General features: G+C 41.8%; 1 protein-coding gene across 2 annotated transcripts in view; it reads right to left on the reverse strand.

Moving 5' to 3' along the window:
- Positions 1 to 20,795, reverse strand: part of pla2g6 (phospholipase A2, group VI (cytosolic, calcium-independent)) — a 131,587-nt gene that overhangs the window by 72,635 nt on the left and 38,157 nt on the right. For both annotated transcript variants that reach the window (XM_059954072.1, XM_059954073.1), the window contains 3 exons: positions 17,607 to 17,794; positions 15,712 to 15,808; positions 8,010 to 8,192 (listed from right to left, as the gene is read on the reverse strand). In XM_059954072.1, coding sequence (XP_059810055.1) covers positions 8,010 to 8,192; positions 15,712 to 15,808; positions 17,607 to 17,794 — 468 coding nt within the window. The remainder of the gene's footprint in view (positions 1 to 8,009; positions 8,193 to 15,711; positions 15,809 to 17,606; positions 17,795 to 20,795) is intronic.

The raw sequence follows: 20,795 nt of genomic DNA on the forward strand, positions 1-20,795 counted from the left end.
GAGGGAGGTGTTGGAAACGGATCAGGTAAATTTGAGAGCAGGGTGGAAGTTGGAGGCAAAGTTGATGAAGTCGACGAGCTCCCAATGTGTGCAGTAAGCAGCCCCAGTGCAGTTGTCGATGTAGCGAAGGAAAAGTGGAGGACGGACATCAGTGCAGGCTTGGAACATAGATTGCTCCACGTAGCCGACAAAAAGGAAGGCATAGCTGAGACCCATGCAAGTGCCCATGGCTACGCCTTTAGTTTGAAGGAAGTGAGAGGAGCCGAAGAAGAAATCATTGAGAGTGAGGACAAGCTCTGCTAAATGGAGGAGAGTGGGTGGTGGAAGGGAACTGGTTGGGTCTGGTGTCCAGAAAGAAACGGAGAGCTTTGAGGCCTTCCTGGTGGGGGATGGAGATGTATAGACTAGACATCCATGGTGAAAATGAGATGATGGGGGCCAGGGAATTTGAACTCATTGTAAAGATCCAGAGTGTATGAAGTGTCAGGGATGTAGGTAGGAAGGGACTGAACTAGGGGTGATAAAATAAGAGTTGAGGTATGCAGATATGAATTAAGTGGGTTAAGGAACAAGCTGAAACAAGCGGGTTTGTGGATCTTGGGAAGGAGGTAGACACAGGAGGTGCGGAGTGCAAGAACTATGAGGTTGGCGACAGTGAGTGGGAGATTCCCAGATATAATAAGGTCAGTGATGATGTGGGAAACAAAGGCTGGTGCTCCCTAGTGGGATCCTGTGCGAGAAGAAAGTAAGTAGAGCTGTCTGAGAGTTGTTGATGGGCGTCAGCAAAGTAGAGGTCAATCTGCCACACTACTACAGCACCCCCTTTATCTGCAGCATTGGGGATGAGGTTAGGATTAGTGCAGAGGGAGTGGAGCGCAGAGTGCTTGGAAGGCATGAGGTTGGAACTGGAAAGAAGTATTGAAGTTGAGACTTCAGAAAATTGATAGGCTTAGATTGAGTGGATGTGCAGAGGACTTTTTCCAATACTGAGAAAGTCTAGGGCCAGAAGGCACTGCCTCAAAGTAGAAAGACATCTCTTTACAAAAAGAATGAGGAGGAATTAATTTAGCCAATGAGCTGGTAAAACTGTGGAATTTATTGCCACAGATAGCTATGGAGGCCAAGTCATTGGATATATTTAAAGCGGAGGATGATAGATTCTTGATTATTAATGGTGTCAAAGGTTACAGGTTGAAGACAGGAGAATGGGTAGAGGGAAAATAAGTCAGCCATGATGGAACAGTGGAGCAGACTTGATAGGCCAAATGGCATAATTCTGCACCTACATCTTGTAGCCTTATGTCTAACATTACAAAGACACTCAAAAGCTATTTGCTTTACTAGCATACACCTTCAACCCACAGTAAGGAGTTACTTTTTCCAGTTTAATTTTAATTCAGAATTGGGGATTTGATCACCCTCTTTCCCTGTGGCAGTTAAGCATGGACAATGAAACCAACCTTGTCAGAAATAGGCACAACCCAAAGATGAAATTAGAGAGAAAAAAAACAGCATCACTGACTTAATTGATCCCAAGACCATAAGATATAGGAGCACAAGTAAGCAGGCCTATCGAGTCTGCTCTGCCATTTCATCATGGCTAATTCCATTTTCCATTCATCACCAATCCCTCGCCTTCTCCCCACATTCCTTCATACCCTGACCAATCAATAACTGATTGGAAATGGGAAGAAAGTCCTCTGAAAAAGCAGAACGCCTATTACCATGGGCTCCTCCCTCTATGGAAACAAAACGATATACTGTCTCCCCACATCAGGAAGAACTATGATCCTGCAGCAGGAAGTGAGATTTCTTTACCACAAAGCCATTGGAAGCTAGCTCTGCCCTCCAGGTTACAGACTGTGGCACAGAGTCTGGCCCTGTGGCTCAGAAGGATAAAGAAGGGAAGAGGAAGGCAGTAGTGATCGGGGACTCTATAGTCAGGGGTTCAGACAGGTGATTCTGTGGATGCAGAAAAGAAATTCGGATTGTAGTTTGCCTCCCAGGTGCCAGGGTCCAGGATATTTCTGATCGTGTCCAAAAAGATATCCTGCAGTGGGAGGGAGAACAGCCAGAGGTCGTGGTACATATTGGTACCAATGACATAGGTAGGAAAAAGGAAAAGGTCCTGAAAAATGACTACAGGGAGCTAGAAAGGAAGTTGAGACGCAGGACCGCAAAGGTAGCAATCTCAGGATTACTGCCTGTGCCACGTGACAGAGAGAGTAAGAATGGAATGAGGTGGAGGATAAATGCATGGCTGAAGGATTGGAGCAGGCGGCAGTGATTCAGATTTCTGGATCATTGGGACCTCTTTTGGGGCAGGTGTGACCTGTACAAAAAGGATGGGTTGCACTTGAATCCCGGGGGACCAATATCCTGGCAGGGAGGTTTGCTAAGGCTACTGGGGAGAGCTTAAACTAGAATCGTTGGGGGGTGGGAACCCAACTGAAGAGACTGGGGAAGAGGAAGTTGGCTCACAAATAGAGAAAGATTGTAGGCAGTGTGAGAGGGAGGATAGGCAGGAGATAGAGAAGGGACTTGCTCAGACTGAAGGTTTGAGATGTGTCTATTTTAACACAGGGAGCGTTGTGAACAAAACGGATGAGCTTAGAGCATGGATCAGTACTTGGAGATATGACGTGGTTGCCATCAGAGACTTGGATGGCTCAGGGACAGGAATGGTTACTTTAAGTGCTGGGTTTTAGATGTTTCAGAAAGGACAGGGAGGTGGACAAAAGAGGTGGGGACGTGGCACCATTGATCAGAGATTGTGTCACGGCTGCAGAAAATATGGACACTGTGGAGGGATTGTCTACGGAGTCTCTGTGGGTGGAGATTGGGAACAGGAAGGGGTCAATAACTTTACTGGGTGTTTTTTATAGGCCACCCAAAAGTAACAGGGATATTGAGGAGCAGATAGGGAAACAGATCCTGGAAAGGTGTAATAATAAGAATTGTTATGATGGGAGATTTTAATTTCTCAACTATTGATTGGCATCTCCCTAGAGCAAGGGGTTTAGATAGGGTGGAGTTTGTTAGGTGTGTTCAGGAAGGTTTCTTGACACAGTATGTAGATAAGCCCACAAGAGGAGAGGCTGTACTTGATTTGGTATTGGGAAACGAACCTGGTCAGGAGTCAGATCTCTCAGTCGGAGAGCATTTTGGAGATAGTGAACATAATTCTATCTCCTTTACAATTGCATTGGAGAGAGATAGGAACAGACAAGTTAGAAAAGTGTTTAATTGGAGTAAGGGGAATTATGAGGCTATCAGGCAGGAAATTGAAGGCAAACTGGAAACAGATGTTCTTAGAGAGAAGTATGGAAGAAATGTGGCAAATGTTCAAGAGATATTTGGGTGGAGTTCTGTATAGGTATGTTCCAATGAGACAGGGAAGTTATGGTAGGGTACAGGAATTGTGGTGTACAAAAGCTGTAATGAATCTAGTCAGGAAGAAAAGAAAAGCTTACAAAAGGTTCAGACAGCTAGGTTATGTTCGTGATCTAGAGGATTATTAGGTTAATAGGAAGGAGCTTAAGAAGGAAATCAGGAGAGCCAGAAGGGGCCATGAGAAGGCCTTGGCGAGCAGGATTAAGGAAAACCCCAAGGCATTCTACAAGAATGTGAAGAGCAAGAGGATAAGACGTGAAAGAATAGGAACTATCAACTGTGACAGTGGGAAAGTGTGTATGGAACCAGAGGAAATAGCAGAGGTACTTAATATTCAGTATTCACTATGGAAAAGGATCTTGGTGATTGTAGTGATGACTTGCAACAGATTGAAAAGCATGAGCATGTAGATGTTAAGAAAGAGGATGTGCTGGAGCTTTTAGAAAGAATCAAGTTGGTTAAGTCACAAGGACCGGATGTGATGTACCCCAGGCTACAGTGGGAGGTGAGGGAGGAGATTGCTGTGCCTCTAGAGATGATCTTTACATCATCAATGGGGATGGGAGAGGTTCCGGAGGATTGAAGGGTTGTGGATGTTGTTCCTTTCTTCAAGAAAGGGCGTAGAGATAGCTCAGGAAACTATAGACCAGTAAGTCTTATCTCAGTGGTTGGTAAGTTGATGGAGGAGATCCTGAGAGGCAGGATTTATGTACATTTGGAGAGATATAATATGTTTAATGGTAGTTAGCATGCTTTATCAAGGGCAGGTCGTGCCTTATGAGTCTAATTGAATTTTTTGAGGATATGACTAAACACATTGCTGAAGGAAGAGCTGTAGATGTAGTGTATATGGATTTCAGCAGGGCATTTGATAAGATACCCCATGCAAGGCTTATTCAGAAAGTAAGGAAGCATGGGATCCAAGGGGATATTGCTTTGTGGATCCAGAACTGGCTTGCCCACAGAAGGCAAAGAGTGGTTGTAGATGGGTCATATTCTGTATGGAGGTCAGTCACCAGTGGGGTGTTCTGGGACCCTTACTCTTTGTGATTTTTATAAATGACCTGGATGAGGAAGTGGAGGTATGGGTTAATAAGTTTGCTGATGACACGAAAGTTGGAGGTGTTGTGGATAGTGTGGAGGACTGTAGGAGCTTACAGTGGGACATTGATAGGATGCAAAACTGGGCTGAGAAGTGGCCAGATGGAGTTCAACCCAGATTAGTATGAGGTAGTTCATTTAGGTAGGTCAAATATAATGGCTGAATATAGTATTAATGGTAAGACTCTTGGCAGTGTGGAGGATCAGATGGATCTTGGGGTCTGAGTCCATAGGACACTCAAAGCTGCTGCACAGGTTGACTCTGTGGTTAAGAAGGCGTACAGTGTATTGGCCTTCATCAATTATGGAATTGAATTTAGGAGCCGAGTGGTAACATTGCAGCTCTATGGGACCCTGGTCAGACCCTACTTGGGGTACTGTGCTCAGTTCTGGTCGCCTCACTACAGGAAGGATGTGGAAGCCATAGAAAGTGTGCAGAGATTTTCAAGGATGTTGCCTGGATTGGGGAACATGCCTTGTTAGACTAGGTTGAGTGAACTCGGCCTTTTTTCCTTGGAGCGATGGAGGATGAGAGGTGTACAAGATGATGAGAGGCGTTGATCATGTGGATAGTCAGAGGCTTTTTCCCAGGGCTGAAATGGTTGCCACAAGAGGACAGGGGTTTCAGGTGCTGGGGAGTAGGTGCAGAGGAGCTGTCAGGGGCAAGTTTTTTTTTACTCAGAGAGTGGTGAGTGCATGGAATGGGCTGCCAGCAATGGTGGTGGAGGCGGATACGATAGGGTCTTTTAAGAAGCTTTTAGATAGGTACATAAAGCTTAGTAAGATAGAGGGCTATAGGTAAGCCTAGTAATTTCTAAGGTAGGGACATGTTCGGCACAACTTTGTGGGCCAAAGGACCTGTATTGTGCTGTAGGTTTTCTATGTTACATATTTTCTTAAGGTGGTGAACTATTGGAGAAACCCATCTCGCAACTAATACTGCTCAACCCAAGGTACTGGGTAGATTCTGCACCTGATAAAATGGTCATTCAGTGCATGCTCCTGGTTTTATGTTGCTGTAGTCCATTCACTTCATGATTAAATGTGTTGTATATTCAGAGATGCTATTCTGCAAAACACTGTTGTAACATGTGGTTACTTAAGTTACTGCTGCCTTCCTGTCAGCTTGAACCAGTCTGGCCATTCTCCTTTGACCAAGGAGAATCTGTGTGAGAAAACCTTCTAACCGGACGTTGTTTCGGTTTTTGCGCCATTCTCTGTAAACTCTAGAGACTATAGTGTATGAAAATCCCAGGAGATCAGCAGTTTCTGAGATACTCAGAACACCTCATCTGGCACCAACAATCATTCCACAATCTAAGTCACTTAGATCACATTTTTTCCCCATTCTGACGTTCAGTCTGAACAACAACTGAACCTCTTGACCATCTCTGCATGCTTTTATGCACTGAGTTGTTGCCACATGATTGGTTGATTAGATACTTCACTAACAAGCAGGTGTAGAGGTGTACCTAATAAAGTGGCCACTGAATGTCTGCTCCTGTTAATCTAATTCACTGTTCACTCGGGGCACATTGCACTCAACAAGCTGACTTATATTAAATCAAGATGTACTCAGTTTATCTCTATTTCTATCTATCCATTGAACCATTTTAGAATACTAAAACAGAATTCAGAATTAGATAGATGATGTACGGAGAATGGCTAAACTACATAACATTACACTTGGCCTCTATCTGAGTTTCCTGTAATCTAGCACTGAGCTTAGTCAGTGGACAATATGTGACAGGCTGCAATCTGCTGCAGCTGTAGTCTGGGTTATCATGGAGAACCTGATGATGAAGATCAACCACAGAAACAATGAAAACCACAAACAACTTCCGATAAATGAGGCAGTATGGAAGCAGACTGCAGTAAGTGCAACAGCAAAGACTAATTGTGGGTATGTATAGCAACTATTTAATCACAAGCAAGCAGCGAAACATTTCACTCGCATGTAAGTCGAACAAGCCCTCATCCAAGTCACCCAAACTATAGGAACTACAACACTAAGCATTGATTACAACACTTATTAAATCTGTCCAAGTTACACAAGATTGAACAAGTGATAAAGAACTGCTGAACATGATGTGCACTCAAAACACGAGCCCCTCCCGCTTTTAACTGTAACACACCTTCCACAGTTTCCCCAGCCCTTCCCGCAGCTCACAGCCTGAGAAAGACTTTATGTACCTGAAGACTGGAAAGCAGTTGCAGGTATCACAGCACGTGACCTGGGACCAGAAAACATCGCTGCAAGGCACAGAAGCTAACCAACGGGAAGGCAGATACATACTTCGAGTGGGCCCATCATTAACCAGCATGATGGGAACAACTTTCAGAACAATGTCCGGTCAGCAAGTAAGTTAATCTGCCATATTACAGAGGCCAACACAGATGGTATTTGATCATCGGCATGGACACGAGCTAAAGGTGCTTAGGTGCTGTAAGACTCTTCTGACTACACTTAATACAGAAAATGCCCAATAAATAAAGATATGTTCTGAGAAGTCATTGAGGGGTAGGGATGGAGGCGGCATAGTAGCATGGTGGGTAGCACAAAAGCTTTACAGCACCAGTGATCACCAAATGGAGTTTGATTTCCGCCGTTGCCTGTAAGGAGTTTGTACGATCTCCCCATGACCGCACCGGTTTACTCCAGGTTCTGTAGTTTCCTCCCACATTCCAAACATGCACAGTTAGGGTTAGTGCGCTTGGGCACGCTATTTTTGGTGCTGGAAGCACAGTGACACTTTCAGGCTGCCTGGCACAATTCTCACTGATTTCATTTGACACAAGTGACGTATTTCACTGTATGTTTCGATGTACTGCATGTATAGTACATGTATTAGGAATTGGGTATGATTTGGTCAGGACACGACATGCAACAAAGAACAACAGCATTCAACAATTATAAAGAATAAAATTACGGATATGGAATAAAATGAGCAAAAGATAGATAAATACTAGCATGTATTTACAATGTACACAGCTTTATAAAAAGTGGTTTGAAACGCCTACAGTGCAGTGGAGTGTTGGGGACAATAGACAGAAGAGGGTCGGGGGGGGGGGGGTAACTAGAATGATTGATCAAATTGACAGCTAGGATAAGAAACTTTTAAGATAGCATTAAGTTTTTGTTTTAATAGCACTTTCCAGAGGGGAGCATTTGGAAAAGGCAGTTTGCACAGTGGATAGTGTCTGCAATGTTTTTTCCTGCCTGTTCCTTTGTCCTGAAGACATACAGGTCCTGTAATGATCATACACTGCAGCTAACGAGACCTTTCCTGCTAACCTGATGGTTCTTACGTTGTGAGAGGATCCTGCACCAAACCAGACAGTAATGGCTGATGTGAGGATGCTTTCTATGGTGGCAGTGTAGAATTGTACCAGTATGCTCTGGGAAAGATGGAATTTTACAAGCTGCCACAATGGCTAAACAGAGTTACAGTACTTATCATGCACAGTCCTGAAACTGATGGATTTTTTGGTAAGCTTTTTTTAAAAATACTGACCTTCATGGCAAGATGAAGAGGTGTATTCCCATTTTCTCCCTTTACATTTGGATCAGCTCCATGCACCAACAGTGCCAAGGCACACTCAAAACGCTTACGCTTCACCATGATGTGCAATGCCGTCTCTCCAGTTTTACTCAAGTAGTTCAAGCGACATCCATGATTAATCAGCAGCCGGATCATCTGGAATTATTCCATCAACACAACATCATAATTCCACAACAAGATAATCTGTATGTGCAGAGTGCCATTCAAAACCCCGCAACAACACAAAGAGCTTCACAACCAATAAAGCATCATTCAGACATGACACACTTCTGTGATCATAATTCAAAGAAAAATTATTATCAAAGTGTGTATGCTACCATGAGATTCATGTTCTTGCAGGCATTCAGAGAAATTAATCAATCTTATGTGCCACATGTATTTACACATATTAAGAATTTACTGTGGTGTATCAAACAACAAAATACATTCAATTATAAAGAGTAAAGAATTACATTTAAAAAAAAATTAGAAATTAAGAAAAAGCTTAGAGGTTAAAGGTGAAATAAAATATGCATAAATAAATAAATACCAGCATGGATTTTCAATGTAAAAAACATTATAAATTGGTTTGAAGTATTTATAGTACTGTGTAGTGACAAGGTTAATAGATAGAGGGGTTGAGGGGGGATTGAATTGGAATGGTTGATTAGATATCCGCCTGGGGAAGAAACTAGAATGCAGCATCAAGATAAAGCTAATAAATTGGCCCTGTGCAGACTTTCATATTTGACTTGATATTTAGATATTATGGATTCAATGAGATAATCGGCTCTTGCGTGTTTTGGATTGTAATCCAAATGCTATAGTCTACGAAAGCCCAAATGGACATTTGGTACTTGGGCTGGGTTGACCTCCATACTCTCTATGAAATTGGCTTTGACTTCAATACTAACTCAGACTTGAAAACTTTGGATGAAATTCCTCTAAATTCCTCTAAATAAAGAAGGTGGAGTTTCTTCATTATGAAACTGCATTATCAAGAAACAGTAATTCAAAGCTGTGTGCTCTTATCTGTGGATAATTAATTAAAACTTTAAAAAATACCTATTCTGCTCCTTTCCCTCGCCAGAACAAAATCAATGACTCATCTCATTAGACCAGAAGAACTGAAGCAAAGTAAATTTATTATCAAAGTACATATATGCTGTATCACCATGCGCTACTCTGAGATTCACTTTCCTGTGCTCATTCACAGAGAAGAAAGAAATACAATATAATCATTGATAAACTTGTTACAAGGATTACCCGTTAATAATCAAATCGGCACAGAGAAAATCTGTATTTACTGACAAGTACTTCTGTTGTCTCAACTAAAGAGCACGTGAATTTACACAACCGAATACCTGTATGTACAACCAAGTTTCCCTGAACCTTCATAAACAGTCAAAGAATAGAAAAGGTAATAACTAGGAAAGGAGTCTATGCCCTGACATGGGGTCCTCCACGTCCATGATGGAGAGTTGTCACTGCCTCACTTTTGAAGCCTTTCGTTTTATACATTTTCTTTACCATCAATGTTCCCTCTAATTTGTAAAGACCAGTGTATGCAAAAATCTTGTGCTGTGCAGTGACAATATGTCTGCACTGAATAATTTCTTCAATAAAAACAGTATAAATACGCCAGAAATAAAATCTGCAGCCAAATCATTTCAAACTCAACACCGTCCGCATCAGAAACTGGAAAAGGAAGTGTGATTGTGTATATACTTAACATGCAAACAAGGTAGAGGGTGACAAACTTTAAATTTGTGTGCTAGTAGCAAAAGATGTGTTTGTGCACACACCTTAGAAGGAACATTGCTTAACTAGTTCAAATGTGGCATTTCAATCTCATTGGCTCAAGGTCAACTAACTAACTTGTGTCACCTACTTATGGGCTCTGGTCCAAGCCAACATATATTTATTGCCCTCTTCCTCAAGTGACAACTGGTAATTTATTGCTCTTTGTACAAAATCTGTTACTGAACCAGTAACCAGCTTGTATCATCCAGGGCAGACAGAGGCCCAATCATTCACAAATCTGAATGTTATGTCATACCATAGAACACCTCACTACTAACATCTTATTTGATAATAGTCTCTAATCCAGGGTATTACCTGGAGCAACATTGTGTCTACTTCAAAACACTGATTCCGCTGAGCAAAACCAGTTCACAAAATGGAGGGTACAAAGCAGCTTCACAAAATGGCAGCCTCCATTCTTTCGACCTCATGGCAAGAACAAAGACAATTGGTTTGTCTACTTCCACAGTCCTTGATTCATTTGAATTTACTGATTTGTAGACCGTAGTTTTTTTCTGGCCAACAAAGCTCACATGAAGACTGAAAAATACAATGTGCAAAAGAAGACCAACTGCAAAATTCAAAATAATAATAACCATAAACAAGTAAATAACACTGACAACATGAATTGTAGAGTCCTTGAAAGTGAGTTTGTAGGTTGTGGAATCAGTTCCGTGTTGAGGTGAGTGAACTTATGAACACTGGTTCAGGAGCCTGATGGTTGAAAGGTAATAACTGTATCTGAACCTAGTGATTTGGGACCAAAAGCTCCCGTACCCCTTTCCTGATGGCAGCAGCAAGAGAAGAGCATGACCTGGGTGGTGAGGGGCTGGATCTTTGATGTTGAATGCCATTCAAGAATAGGCTATTCAATTCTTTGTGTCTCCTCCACCATTCAGTAAGATCAGGAATGATCTTTTACCTCAAATTTCCCATGGTCCTCAATTCCTTAATATAATTTGAACAAATTGTGTCTGCATGTCCAACTCTCTTGAGTGCAGACCTCCAAATAATCATGACTGCGGGTGAAGAAATTTCTTCTTACCTCCACTGCAATAGCAGAACCCTTATTTTTCTTGTTCTAGACAATCCAACTAGAGTATATGTAGGGATACCAGAATTATCGCTGCACGTCAAGCCCTATAATGATTTTGTGTCTTACTGTCTCTTATTTTTCTGCCTTCAGAATAACAAAGCGCCAATCTGTTTAATCTTGCATTGTTGGACCTGCCTGCCAAAATATCTTCAAAAGGAACCATGCCAGCCTCACTATCTGGGCCAGGCCTCTTCACACTACTACCATCAGAGACAGCTACAAAAGCCTAAAAACTCATCCTGTTGACTGTAAGTTTGCAGTATCATCAATCTCACTACACACTGCCTCTGTTTTGTAAACTAACTATCTCATCCTCAACCCTATCACTTTGGTTCCCATCCTCCCACCAAATTAGTTTAAACCCTCACAGATTGCAATGAACAGGATGAGGTGCAAAGCAGGACAAAAATCAGGAAGGGTGAATACAAGGTATCATATCTGAATGTGCGCAATGTACGAAATAAAGTAGGTGAACTTGTATCAGTTATAGACTGGCATGTATGACATGTGGGCATCATTGAATCATTGCTGAAAGAGGATTATAGCTGGGAGCTTAATGTCCAAGGATACACTTTGTATGAAAAGGACAGACAGGTAGGCACAGGGGGTGGTGTGGCTCTGTTGGTAAAAAATGAAATCAAATCATTAGAAAGAGGTGACATAGGGTTAGAAGGTGTTGAATTGTTGTGGGTAGAGCTAAGGAATTGAAAGACCCTGATTGGAGTTATGTACAGACTGCAAACAGCAGTAAGGATGTGGACTACAAATTACAATGGGAGATAGAAAATGTGTGCTAAATCACTATGGGGGATTTCAAAATGCAGATAGATTGGGAAAATCAAATTTCTAGAATTCCCCAGCATTCTAGAAATGAGTCTATGTGATGGCTTTTTAGAGCAACTCATTGTTGAGCCCACCAGGGGATCAGCTATTCTGTAATGGGTGTTGTGTAAAGAATTGGAATTGATTAGAGAGCTTAAGATAAAGAAACTCTTAGGGTCAAGTGATTATAGTATGATGGAATTTACCCGTAATTTGAGAAGGAGAAGCTAAAGTCAGATAAATCAGTATTGCAGTGGAGTAAAGGGAATTACAGAGCCATGAGAGAGGAGCTGTCCAAAACTGATTGGAAAAGAACATGGCAGGGATGAGAGTAGAACAGCAATCGTTGAAATTTCTGGAAGTGATGAGAAGGTAAAAGATATACATATCCCCAAAGTGGAAGAACTATGGCTGACAAGAGAAGCTAGCATGAAAGTCAAAGAGAGGGCAGATAATAGAGCAAAAATTAGTGTATAGTTAGAGGATTGGGAAGCTTTTAAAAAAATAGAAGGCAACTGAAAAAAGTCATTAGGAAGGAAAAGATGGAATACAAAGGTAAGCTAGCCAGAATATTAAAGAGGATACCAAAAGTGTCTTCAGATACATGAAGTGTAAAAGAGAGACAAGATTGGATATCGGACTGCTGGAAAATTATGCTGGAGAGGTAGTAAAAGGGGATTGACTGAATAAATATTTTGCATCAGTCTTCACTGTGGAAGACACTAGCAGTACATCAGAAGTTCGAAAGCATCAGGGAGCAGAAGTGTGTGAAGTTGCCATTAAAAGGGAGAAGATTCTTGGGAAACTGAAAGGTCTTAAGGTAGATAAGTCACTTGGATAAGATGGTGTACACCCCAGGGCTCTGAAGGAGGTGGCTGAAGGGATTGTGGAGGTAGTAGTAATGATCTTTCATGAATCAATTGATTCTGGCATGGTTCCAAAAATGGAAAAATGCAAACATCACTTCACTCTTCAAGTAAATAAATTATAGGCCAGTTAGTCTGACCTCAGTGGATGGGAAGATGTTGGAGTCAATTATTAGGGAAGTGGTTTCAGGGTACTTGGAGGCTGTAGTCAGCATGGTTTCATTAAGGGAAATTCACGCCTGATAAATCTGTTAGAATTCTTTGAAGAAATAACAAGCAGGACAGACAAAAGAGAATTGATGAATGTTGTTTATTTGAATTTTCAGAAGATTTTGACAAGATGCCACTTATGAGGCTGCTTAACAAGTTAAGAGCCCATGGTATCAGAGGAACAACACTAACTTGCATAAAGCAGTGGCTCATTAGCAGAAGGCATAGTGTGGGAATAAAGGAATCCTTCCCGGTTGGCTGCCGGTGACTAGTCCGCAGGGTCTCTGTTGGGACCACTTCTGTTTACATTATATGTCAATGACTTAGATGATGGAATCAATGGCTTTGTGGGAAAGTTTGCAGATGATAATGAAAATTAGGTGTAGGGGCAGGTAGTTTTGAAAAAGTAGAGAGGCTATAGAAGAACTTAGATAAATTAGGAGAATGGGCAAGGAAATGGCAGATAGAATACAGTTTCGGGAAGTGTATGGGCATGTACTTTGGTAGAAGAAATGAAAGGGTTGACTATTTTCTAAATGGAGAGAAAATACAACATTCTGAGGTGCAAAGGGACTTGGGAGCTCTTGTGCAGGATTCCCTAAAGGTTAATTTGCAGGTTGAGCCAGTGGTGAGGAAGGCAAATACGACATTATCATCCATTTCAAAAGGACTAGAATATTGTGAGTAGTTATGGACTCCTTATCTAAGAAAGGATGAGTTGACATTATGAAGAGTTTAAAGGAGGTTCAAGGAAATGAATCTGGGATTGAAAGGCTTGTCATATGAAGAGCGTTTGATGGCTCTGGGCCTGTACTCATTGGAATTCATAAAAATAAGGAGTGGCCTCATTGAAACCTATTGAATGTTTAAAGTCCACAATAGAGTGGATGTGGAAGGGATGTTTCCTATGGTGAGAGAGTCTAAGACCAGAGGATACAGCCTCAGAATAGAGGGACATCCTTTTAGAATGGAGATGAAGGAGAAATTTCTTTTGCCAGAGAGGTGAATCTGTGGAATTTGTTGCACAGGCAGCTGTAGAGGCAAAGTTATTGGGTATATTAAGACAGAGATTGATAGATTCTTGATCAGTAAGGCCATGAAAGGATACAGGGAGAAGGCAGGAGATTTGAGCTGAGAGTAGAAATGGATCAGCCGTGATAAAATGGCAGAGCAGACTCAACAGACCAAATGGGCCAAATTCTGCTCCTATATCTTATGGTCTTTCTGTATAATTTTGATCCGGCAACATCCATGTAAACTTTCTCTACACTCAATATTTACATCTTTCCTGTATGTAGGTGACCAAAACCGCACACAATTTTCCAAATGAGGCCTCACTAATGTCATATACAATTTCAACATAACATCCCATCTCCTGCACTTTGATTTATAAAAGTCAATATTACAAAAGCTTTCTTTACAACACTATCAAACTGTGGCACCACTTTCAATGAATTACGTAACTGTATACCCAGACTCCTTTGTTCTACCACATTCCTCGGTGTCCTACCACTTACTGTGTAAGTCCTACATTGGTTGGTCCTACCAAAGTGTAATACCTCACATTTGTCTGCATTAAATTCCATCTGCCATCTTTCAACCCATTTTCTCAGGTGGTCCAGTTCCCACTACAAGCCATGATGGTCTTCCTTGATGCCAACTGCAAACCCAGTCTTGGTGTCATCCACAGATTTTCTGATCCAGTTAATCATGTTATCCTCCAGATCGTTGATATAGATGACAAACAACAATGGACCCAGTACTGATACCTGCAGCACTCCACTATTCATAAGAATGTATCTTGTCACGAGAAGTAATGAGGCCTCTGGTAAAAGCTGGTGTGCTGCAAAATCGACGCACTTGGAGTTGGAGACGGGCTGGTTAGACTGAACAATTCAGAGAGAAGACAGGTCAGAGGAGTTCCGATATCCGTCCAACTAACACAGATACGAGGGTGGTTTGCTCTAAGTGCTGAGCTGAATTGGAGAGGTCGAGAACGACTTCTTCGGCAGCCAGATCCGGGTCTAAAGTGAATCACTGGGTGGTGTGTTCAAGGCCTGAAGCAATTCACCGTGGCGAGGCCCTAGTCCTAATGAGAGGTACATTCCAATGTTTGGACAATCAAAATGGCAGCCCATGTGGACAGGGCGTCGAGAGTCGGGCAAGGTTAGATCAGTCTGGACGCTGAACTGATTTGGAGAAGTCAAGAACAGCTCCTTTGGCAGCGAAATCTAGGCCTGGAGTGATTCACCAGTGGCAGAGCCTGGTCCTAGTGCGAGGATTGGACAATTTACATACCAGCCCAGATAGTCTGGGGGCTTCACTCTCCGTGAAGCTAAGGCTGTGAGACTGCCCCCAGCTGCTTTGCTTAGTGTCTGCGAACTATGCGGCAATTTGCATCACTAATATAACAACTGAATGCTGAGGCTTTGGGCCTACTCCAGGGATTAGGATCCAAGGACTCAATTTGGTTCGGAATACTGTTGTTGTTGCTCACTGCGATTGTTTATATGATTGTTTTGTGTTTTTTGTTCTCTTTCTCAGTGGGCACTGGGGAGGTTGGTCTTATTTTTTTTTAATTAGGTTCTTTCAAGTTCTTGCTTTGCGACTCTCTGGAAGCAAACAAATCTCAATGTTGTATAATTTATACATTTTTTGATAATAAATGCCCTTTGAAACTTTGAAAAAAAGCATGTAGAATTCAAAAACATTTCACTACCCAATTAAACGAAAAAGGTAAAGATGAAAACTATGCAAATTGATATGTCATTTTAAGCAAGAACGTATCGTAGTACCACTGCATTTTTTTTTTCAGGCATTAACTGCTCAGGAAATGAAACAGGTGAGGTGATAGTAAGATATTTAAAGGAAAATCAACCTCCGCTTTCTTGGCCCAGTGAAGAGGCGTCCCACCATAATGAGCATCTTCACTATGAATCTGGTTTGGGTCCGCCTCAAGAATAGCCTCAGCACATCTAGAAAGTAACAAAAGAAAAAATGTTACAATGGGTGCAAAGGAGAATTACAGGGTTACTGCCTTGACTAGAGAGGGTGTCTTATGAAGATAGGTTGAGCAAGCTAGGACTTTGCTCTCAACAGACAACACTAAATCAAATAACCACATGTTACAACAGGGGTATGCTGAAGAGCAGCTCTAAACACATAACATATCAAGCCTTAAAGTCGATAAGCTACAGCAGCAGAAGACCATGATGGCCACTCTTAATGGCCACTTTCCTAGATACACCACCATACCTAATAAAGTGACCATTGAGCGTATATGTGCATTGGAGGTGAGCAAGGTCCGGCTTGTTTACAATGAGCTCCAAGGTTCAATAACAATAGTAATAAGCAGCTCTTCAAAGAGAAACATAACCAACTATACCATAATGTATAGTTAGCACATCGCTTTACAGTGCCAGCAACCTGGGTTCAATTGCCATCGCAGTCCATGAAGAGTTTGTACATTCTGCAATTGATCACGAGTTTCCTCCGACATTCCAAGGACGAACGGGTTAGGGTTCGTAAGTCATGGGCATGCACTGTTGGCACCAGAAGCATGGTGACACTTCTTAACTTACACAGAGAAACAAAACTGCAATGGGCCCTTCTGGCCCATGAACCCACGGTAGCGAATTACACCCATGTGGCCAACTAACCTACCAGCCCATACATCTATGGAACGTGGGAGGAAACTGGAGCACCTGAGGAAACCCACGTGGATCATGGGGAGAAAGTAAAAGCTCACAGTGTTACGCCTGTGCCCCGCTCCTTTTTGAGAATCGCAAGATCGCTATTAAGTCGGGGCAGGGGACCCAGGAAATGAGAGAGAGACATTTGGAATGTCCTGGCCCTCGGCAACAAAGCCACGGAAAAGGTCATTGTCTCTTGGAGACGGAATTGTGTATTGAGTACTATGCTTCATGGAAGCCCTCAGGCAACGTGGGCTGGTTGGGGGATGGCATCATTCCACCCTGAGTGACATCTGAGACCCTGTGAGTGGGGATAAAAGAGGGTCTGGGGAACAGCCCTTTTAGACGCACCAGAAGAAATGCTAGAACTCCTGTAATAGCGTAATAGCGAAAGCCGGTGGAAAAGCCCACGTGAGTCCTTTTCCATTTGCCTCGGAATTGGTGGGTCTTGCCGCGGAAGAATGGCTTTAGCTAACCCAAAGGAGAAATCAGCCCCCACCGACTCTCGAAGGATTGACATCATAAAAGGAATGGGCAAGTTTAACTCTCTCTCTTGACTCCAACCAAAGGCTGCAGCCTGCAGCTTGAATGAACTAAAGTGACTTTTATATTTCCATCAGACAATACATTAGCCCCTAGACAACGATAGAGCTATTTCTTATTGATTATTATTATAATGGCGCTTTTAGATTTAGTATTGACGATGTATATTATCTGTATGTTTGTATTGATATTATTTTTGTGTATTTTTATCAATAAATACCGTTAAAAATAGTACCATCAGACTTCAACGGACCTCTCTATCTTTGCTGGTAAGTGACCCAGTTACGGGGTACATAACAACAGAAAGCGGTGGGAACTGAACCCAGGTAGCTGATGCTGGAACAGCATTAAACTAACCACTATGTTACCATGCAGCCCCACCTTGCGAGCTGCACCCCCCAGCACATCTTGCGCCATGTTGGCCCTCAAAGTGAAACGTGACCAACAAGTGGAACAAATATTTATTAGAGACAGAACAGCACATGGAGTCATAGAGCAATATAGCACGAACACAGGCCCTTTGTGATAGAATCCTTACCCAATCTGAATGAACTTCATGGATGTGTGGATTGGATAACCATGCGAGCCAACAATGTTACAACTAGCCTGGCATTGAAGTAAGGACTTGGCTACATCAGCTTTGCCCAGTCGACAAGCAATATGAAGTGGTGTTTCGCCGCTGTTGCTCAAGTGATTCACTCCAACAGAACGCTGTTTACTTAACAACTGTAAATTCAAAACAGACAGGAAAAGAAGTGTAAATAAAATTAGGGCTTTCTTGTAATGATTTAGTAGGTGACTATGGGCAACATCATGGTCAATGAACCACTTTACACCTGGGCTGACGTCTAGTCCAAATACACCCAACAGTGTGCAAGCTAATAAAGGCTTAACCAAAGGTAGCACTAAAAGCCTCAAGCATGTTTCCAATGGGCATCAGTACACTGAACTAACAGTCCACAATCCAACAGCAGTGAACTAGTGAGAGACTTGGCAAAATACATCGAATCACTTTCGTCTTAGGAAATGCTGGCAGTTTAAACAGAAACACATGGACCTTGTTAAAATTACCATAATTATTTCAAGTCAATTTTATTAATTTCAGAAAGTCATTTCAATGTATCAGAGCACGAAATACAGGAACATTTTTGATAACTGGTGAGCACGTTTCAGTTGACCAACATCAGAAATAGGATCAGAAAAAGGCCATTTGGCCCCTTAAATGTTGTCATCCAATAAGATCATAGTTGACTTTCTACTTCATGCCATTTTCATGCACTAACCCATCTCTCCTGATTTCTTTAATAACTAAAATTCTATCCATTTCAGTCATGAATATTCTCAGGCACCGAGCTATGGCAAGGCAGGTGTTAAGATGATGTCCATGCAAGGATAGTTTACAGACAGTGTTCAGTTAACTCAGGCAAGAAAGGACTTTAAAGAGCATAGCTCCTCTTTGCACTCTCTCTCTCTCACTCTCTCCACTTCTTATGATTGCTGTTTCCCGTCAGTCCTATGGAGATATGTTTCCCATATTAAGTGATATTTCTATGTATTTTCTATACTCTTGTGGATCTTTTTTATTTGAACTCAAGATATTCCTTTAGCAGAGCCACACACACAAAACGCTGGAGGAACTCAGCAAGTCAGGCAGCACCTATTGAAGGAAATGGACAGTTAACGTTTATGGTAAGGTTCTCGACCCAAAGCATCGGCTACCATTTCCCTCCATAAATGCTACCTGTAACACTGAGTTCTTTCAGCTTTTTGTGTGTTTCTCTTTAATTAGCCTTGCTAATCATGGGAGGTGGAACGCTCTATAGGAAGGATGCGGAAGCTTCGGTTTATCAGAATACTGCTTGGATGAGAGAGCATGTTTCATGAGGATAGGTTGCGCGAGCTAGAGCTCTTCTATTTAGAGTGAAGGAGGATCGGGGGCAACTTGACAGAGGTGTACAAGATGATAAAAAGCATAGGTCATGCGAATAGGGCCAGAATGGCTAATACGGGGGGGTGTGGGGGGTATGATTTTAAGGTGTTGAGAGGAGAGTATGGAGGAAATATCAAGTGTAAGTTTTTTTTTAAAAACACAGAGCGGTGGGTGCGTGGAATGTACTGCCAGAGTAATGGTAAATACTCTGCCAAGTGCAGTAGTAGAGCCAGATACATTAGGGACATTAAGAAACTCTTAGATAGACAGATGGATGATAGAAAAATGGAGGGCTATGTATGAGGGAAGGATTAGATTGATTTTAGAGTAGGTTATAAGCTGAGCACATTATTGGCTGAAGGGTCTATAATGTTCTCTAGTGTTCTATGATCTAAACAAACAGAAGAGGTTCTGTCCAAATTATCTTTCTCTCCATCTTGGGTAGGGAATTTCAGATACACATTCCATGTACAGTTTCATCCTTAAACCATTCAAAAAAAGAGAATGGAGAGACTGAGCTAACAGGTCAATTCAACAGGGAACAGAACTATTGTCACCAAAATACCTCAATTGATATTGATGCTATTTTTCAGTATAGTTGCACCAAATGAAAAGCAACCATATTGAAACAATGAGCGAAGAAAAATAAAATCAATTATGCATTGGCTACTTTTTAGTTATAGAATTCTGCAACAATGCTACTGGAATGAATAAATACTCATCATGTCCTCCAACCTGCCAAAGCTATTATAGTATTTCATAAAGATATGAAATTTTATAGATACTGGAAATCCAGAGTAACACACACAAATAATGTTGGAGGAACTCAGCAGGTCAACAGGCATCTATGGAGAGATAAACAGTCAATGCTTTGAGCTGAGATCCTTCATTAGGACATTAGATTATTTATTCTAATGGTTTCAACATCACAAGTTGACAAATGTTCACTTGTCTTCTGATATTGCTCCTACTTATCTTTACCTGTTCTTCTCATCACGTCAGTGAGAACTAGGAGCAGAGAGGCTCATCTAGCAGCTGGCATTACGCTTTACAGTGTGTCAATAATTGGGGTTCAATCCTGCCGCTGCCTGTAAGGAGTTTGTATATTTTCCCCCGTGACCACGTGTGTTTCCTTGCATATTCCAAAGATATACAGAATAGTAAGGGGTAGGAAACTGTGAACATGCTACTTTGGTGCCAGAAGCATGGGAAAACTTGTAGCCTGCCCCCAGCACACACTTGGCCAGCTTAGGTCATTGACACAAATGATGCATTTCACTGTATGTTTTGATGTATATGTGACAAGTAAAGCTAATCTTTATTTGTTACATATATCTATAATACCTCATTATCATTTTTATTTACCAGCAAAACATGGCCTTTTCAAAAGAGAGAAGATGAACCTAAGGAACAAGCTGAGGAACTTATTCTCAGGAGGAGCCAAGCCATGAGGTAATGCTTAGGCAATCAAATAGATTGAGTGTTAAGAATTCACAGGAGAGTGGGAAAGCAGAAGAAGCTAGGCAGAAATAGGCGTTGAAAAAGGCTACTGCTCAGTGAAGATACAGAATGAAGGAACAGCACACGTAGCATTAGGTGTTGTAAACTAGTGCACAATCAAGATGAACATTATAAAACACTGATTTAGCCACAGCTGAAGGATTGTGTCTAGTTCTAGGCAACACACTTTAGGAAAGAAGTAAAGGCTTTGGAGATTTACCAAAATGATTCCTGAGATGTGAGGAGTTGGTTATGTGGACAGATGGGAGAATCTGAGGCTGTTCTCCCTAGAAGAGT

Source organism: Hypanus sabinus, chromosome 29, assembly GCF_030144855.1.
Source record: "Hypanus sabinus isolate sHypSab1 chromosome 29, sHypSab1.hap1, whole genome shotgun sequence".
NCBI classification, from domain to species: domain Eukaryota; kingdom Metazoa; phylum Chordata; class Chondrichthyes; order Myliobatiformes; family Dasyatidae; genus Hypanus; species Hypanus sabinus.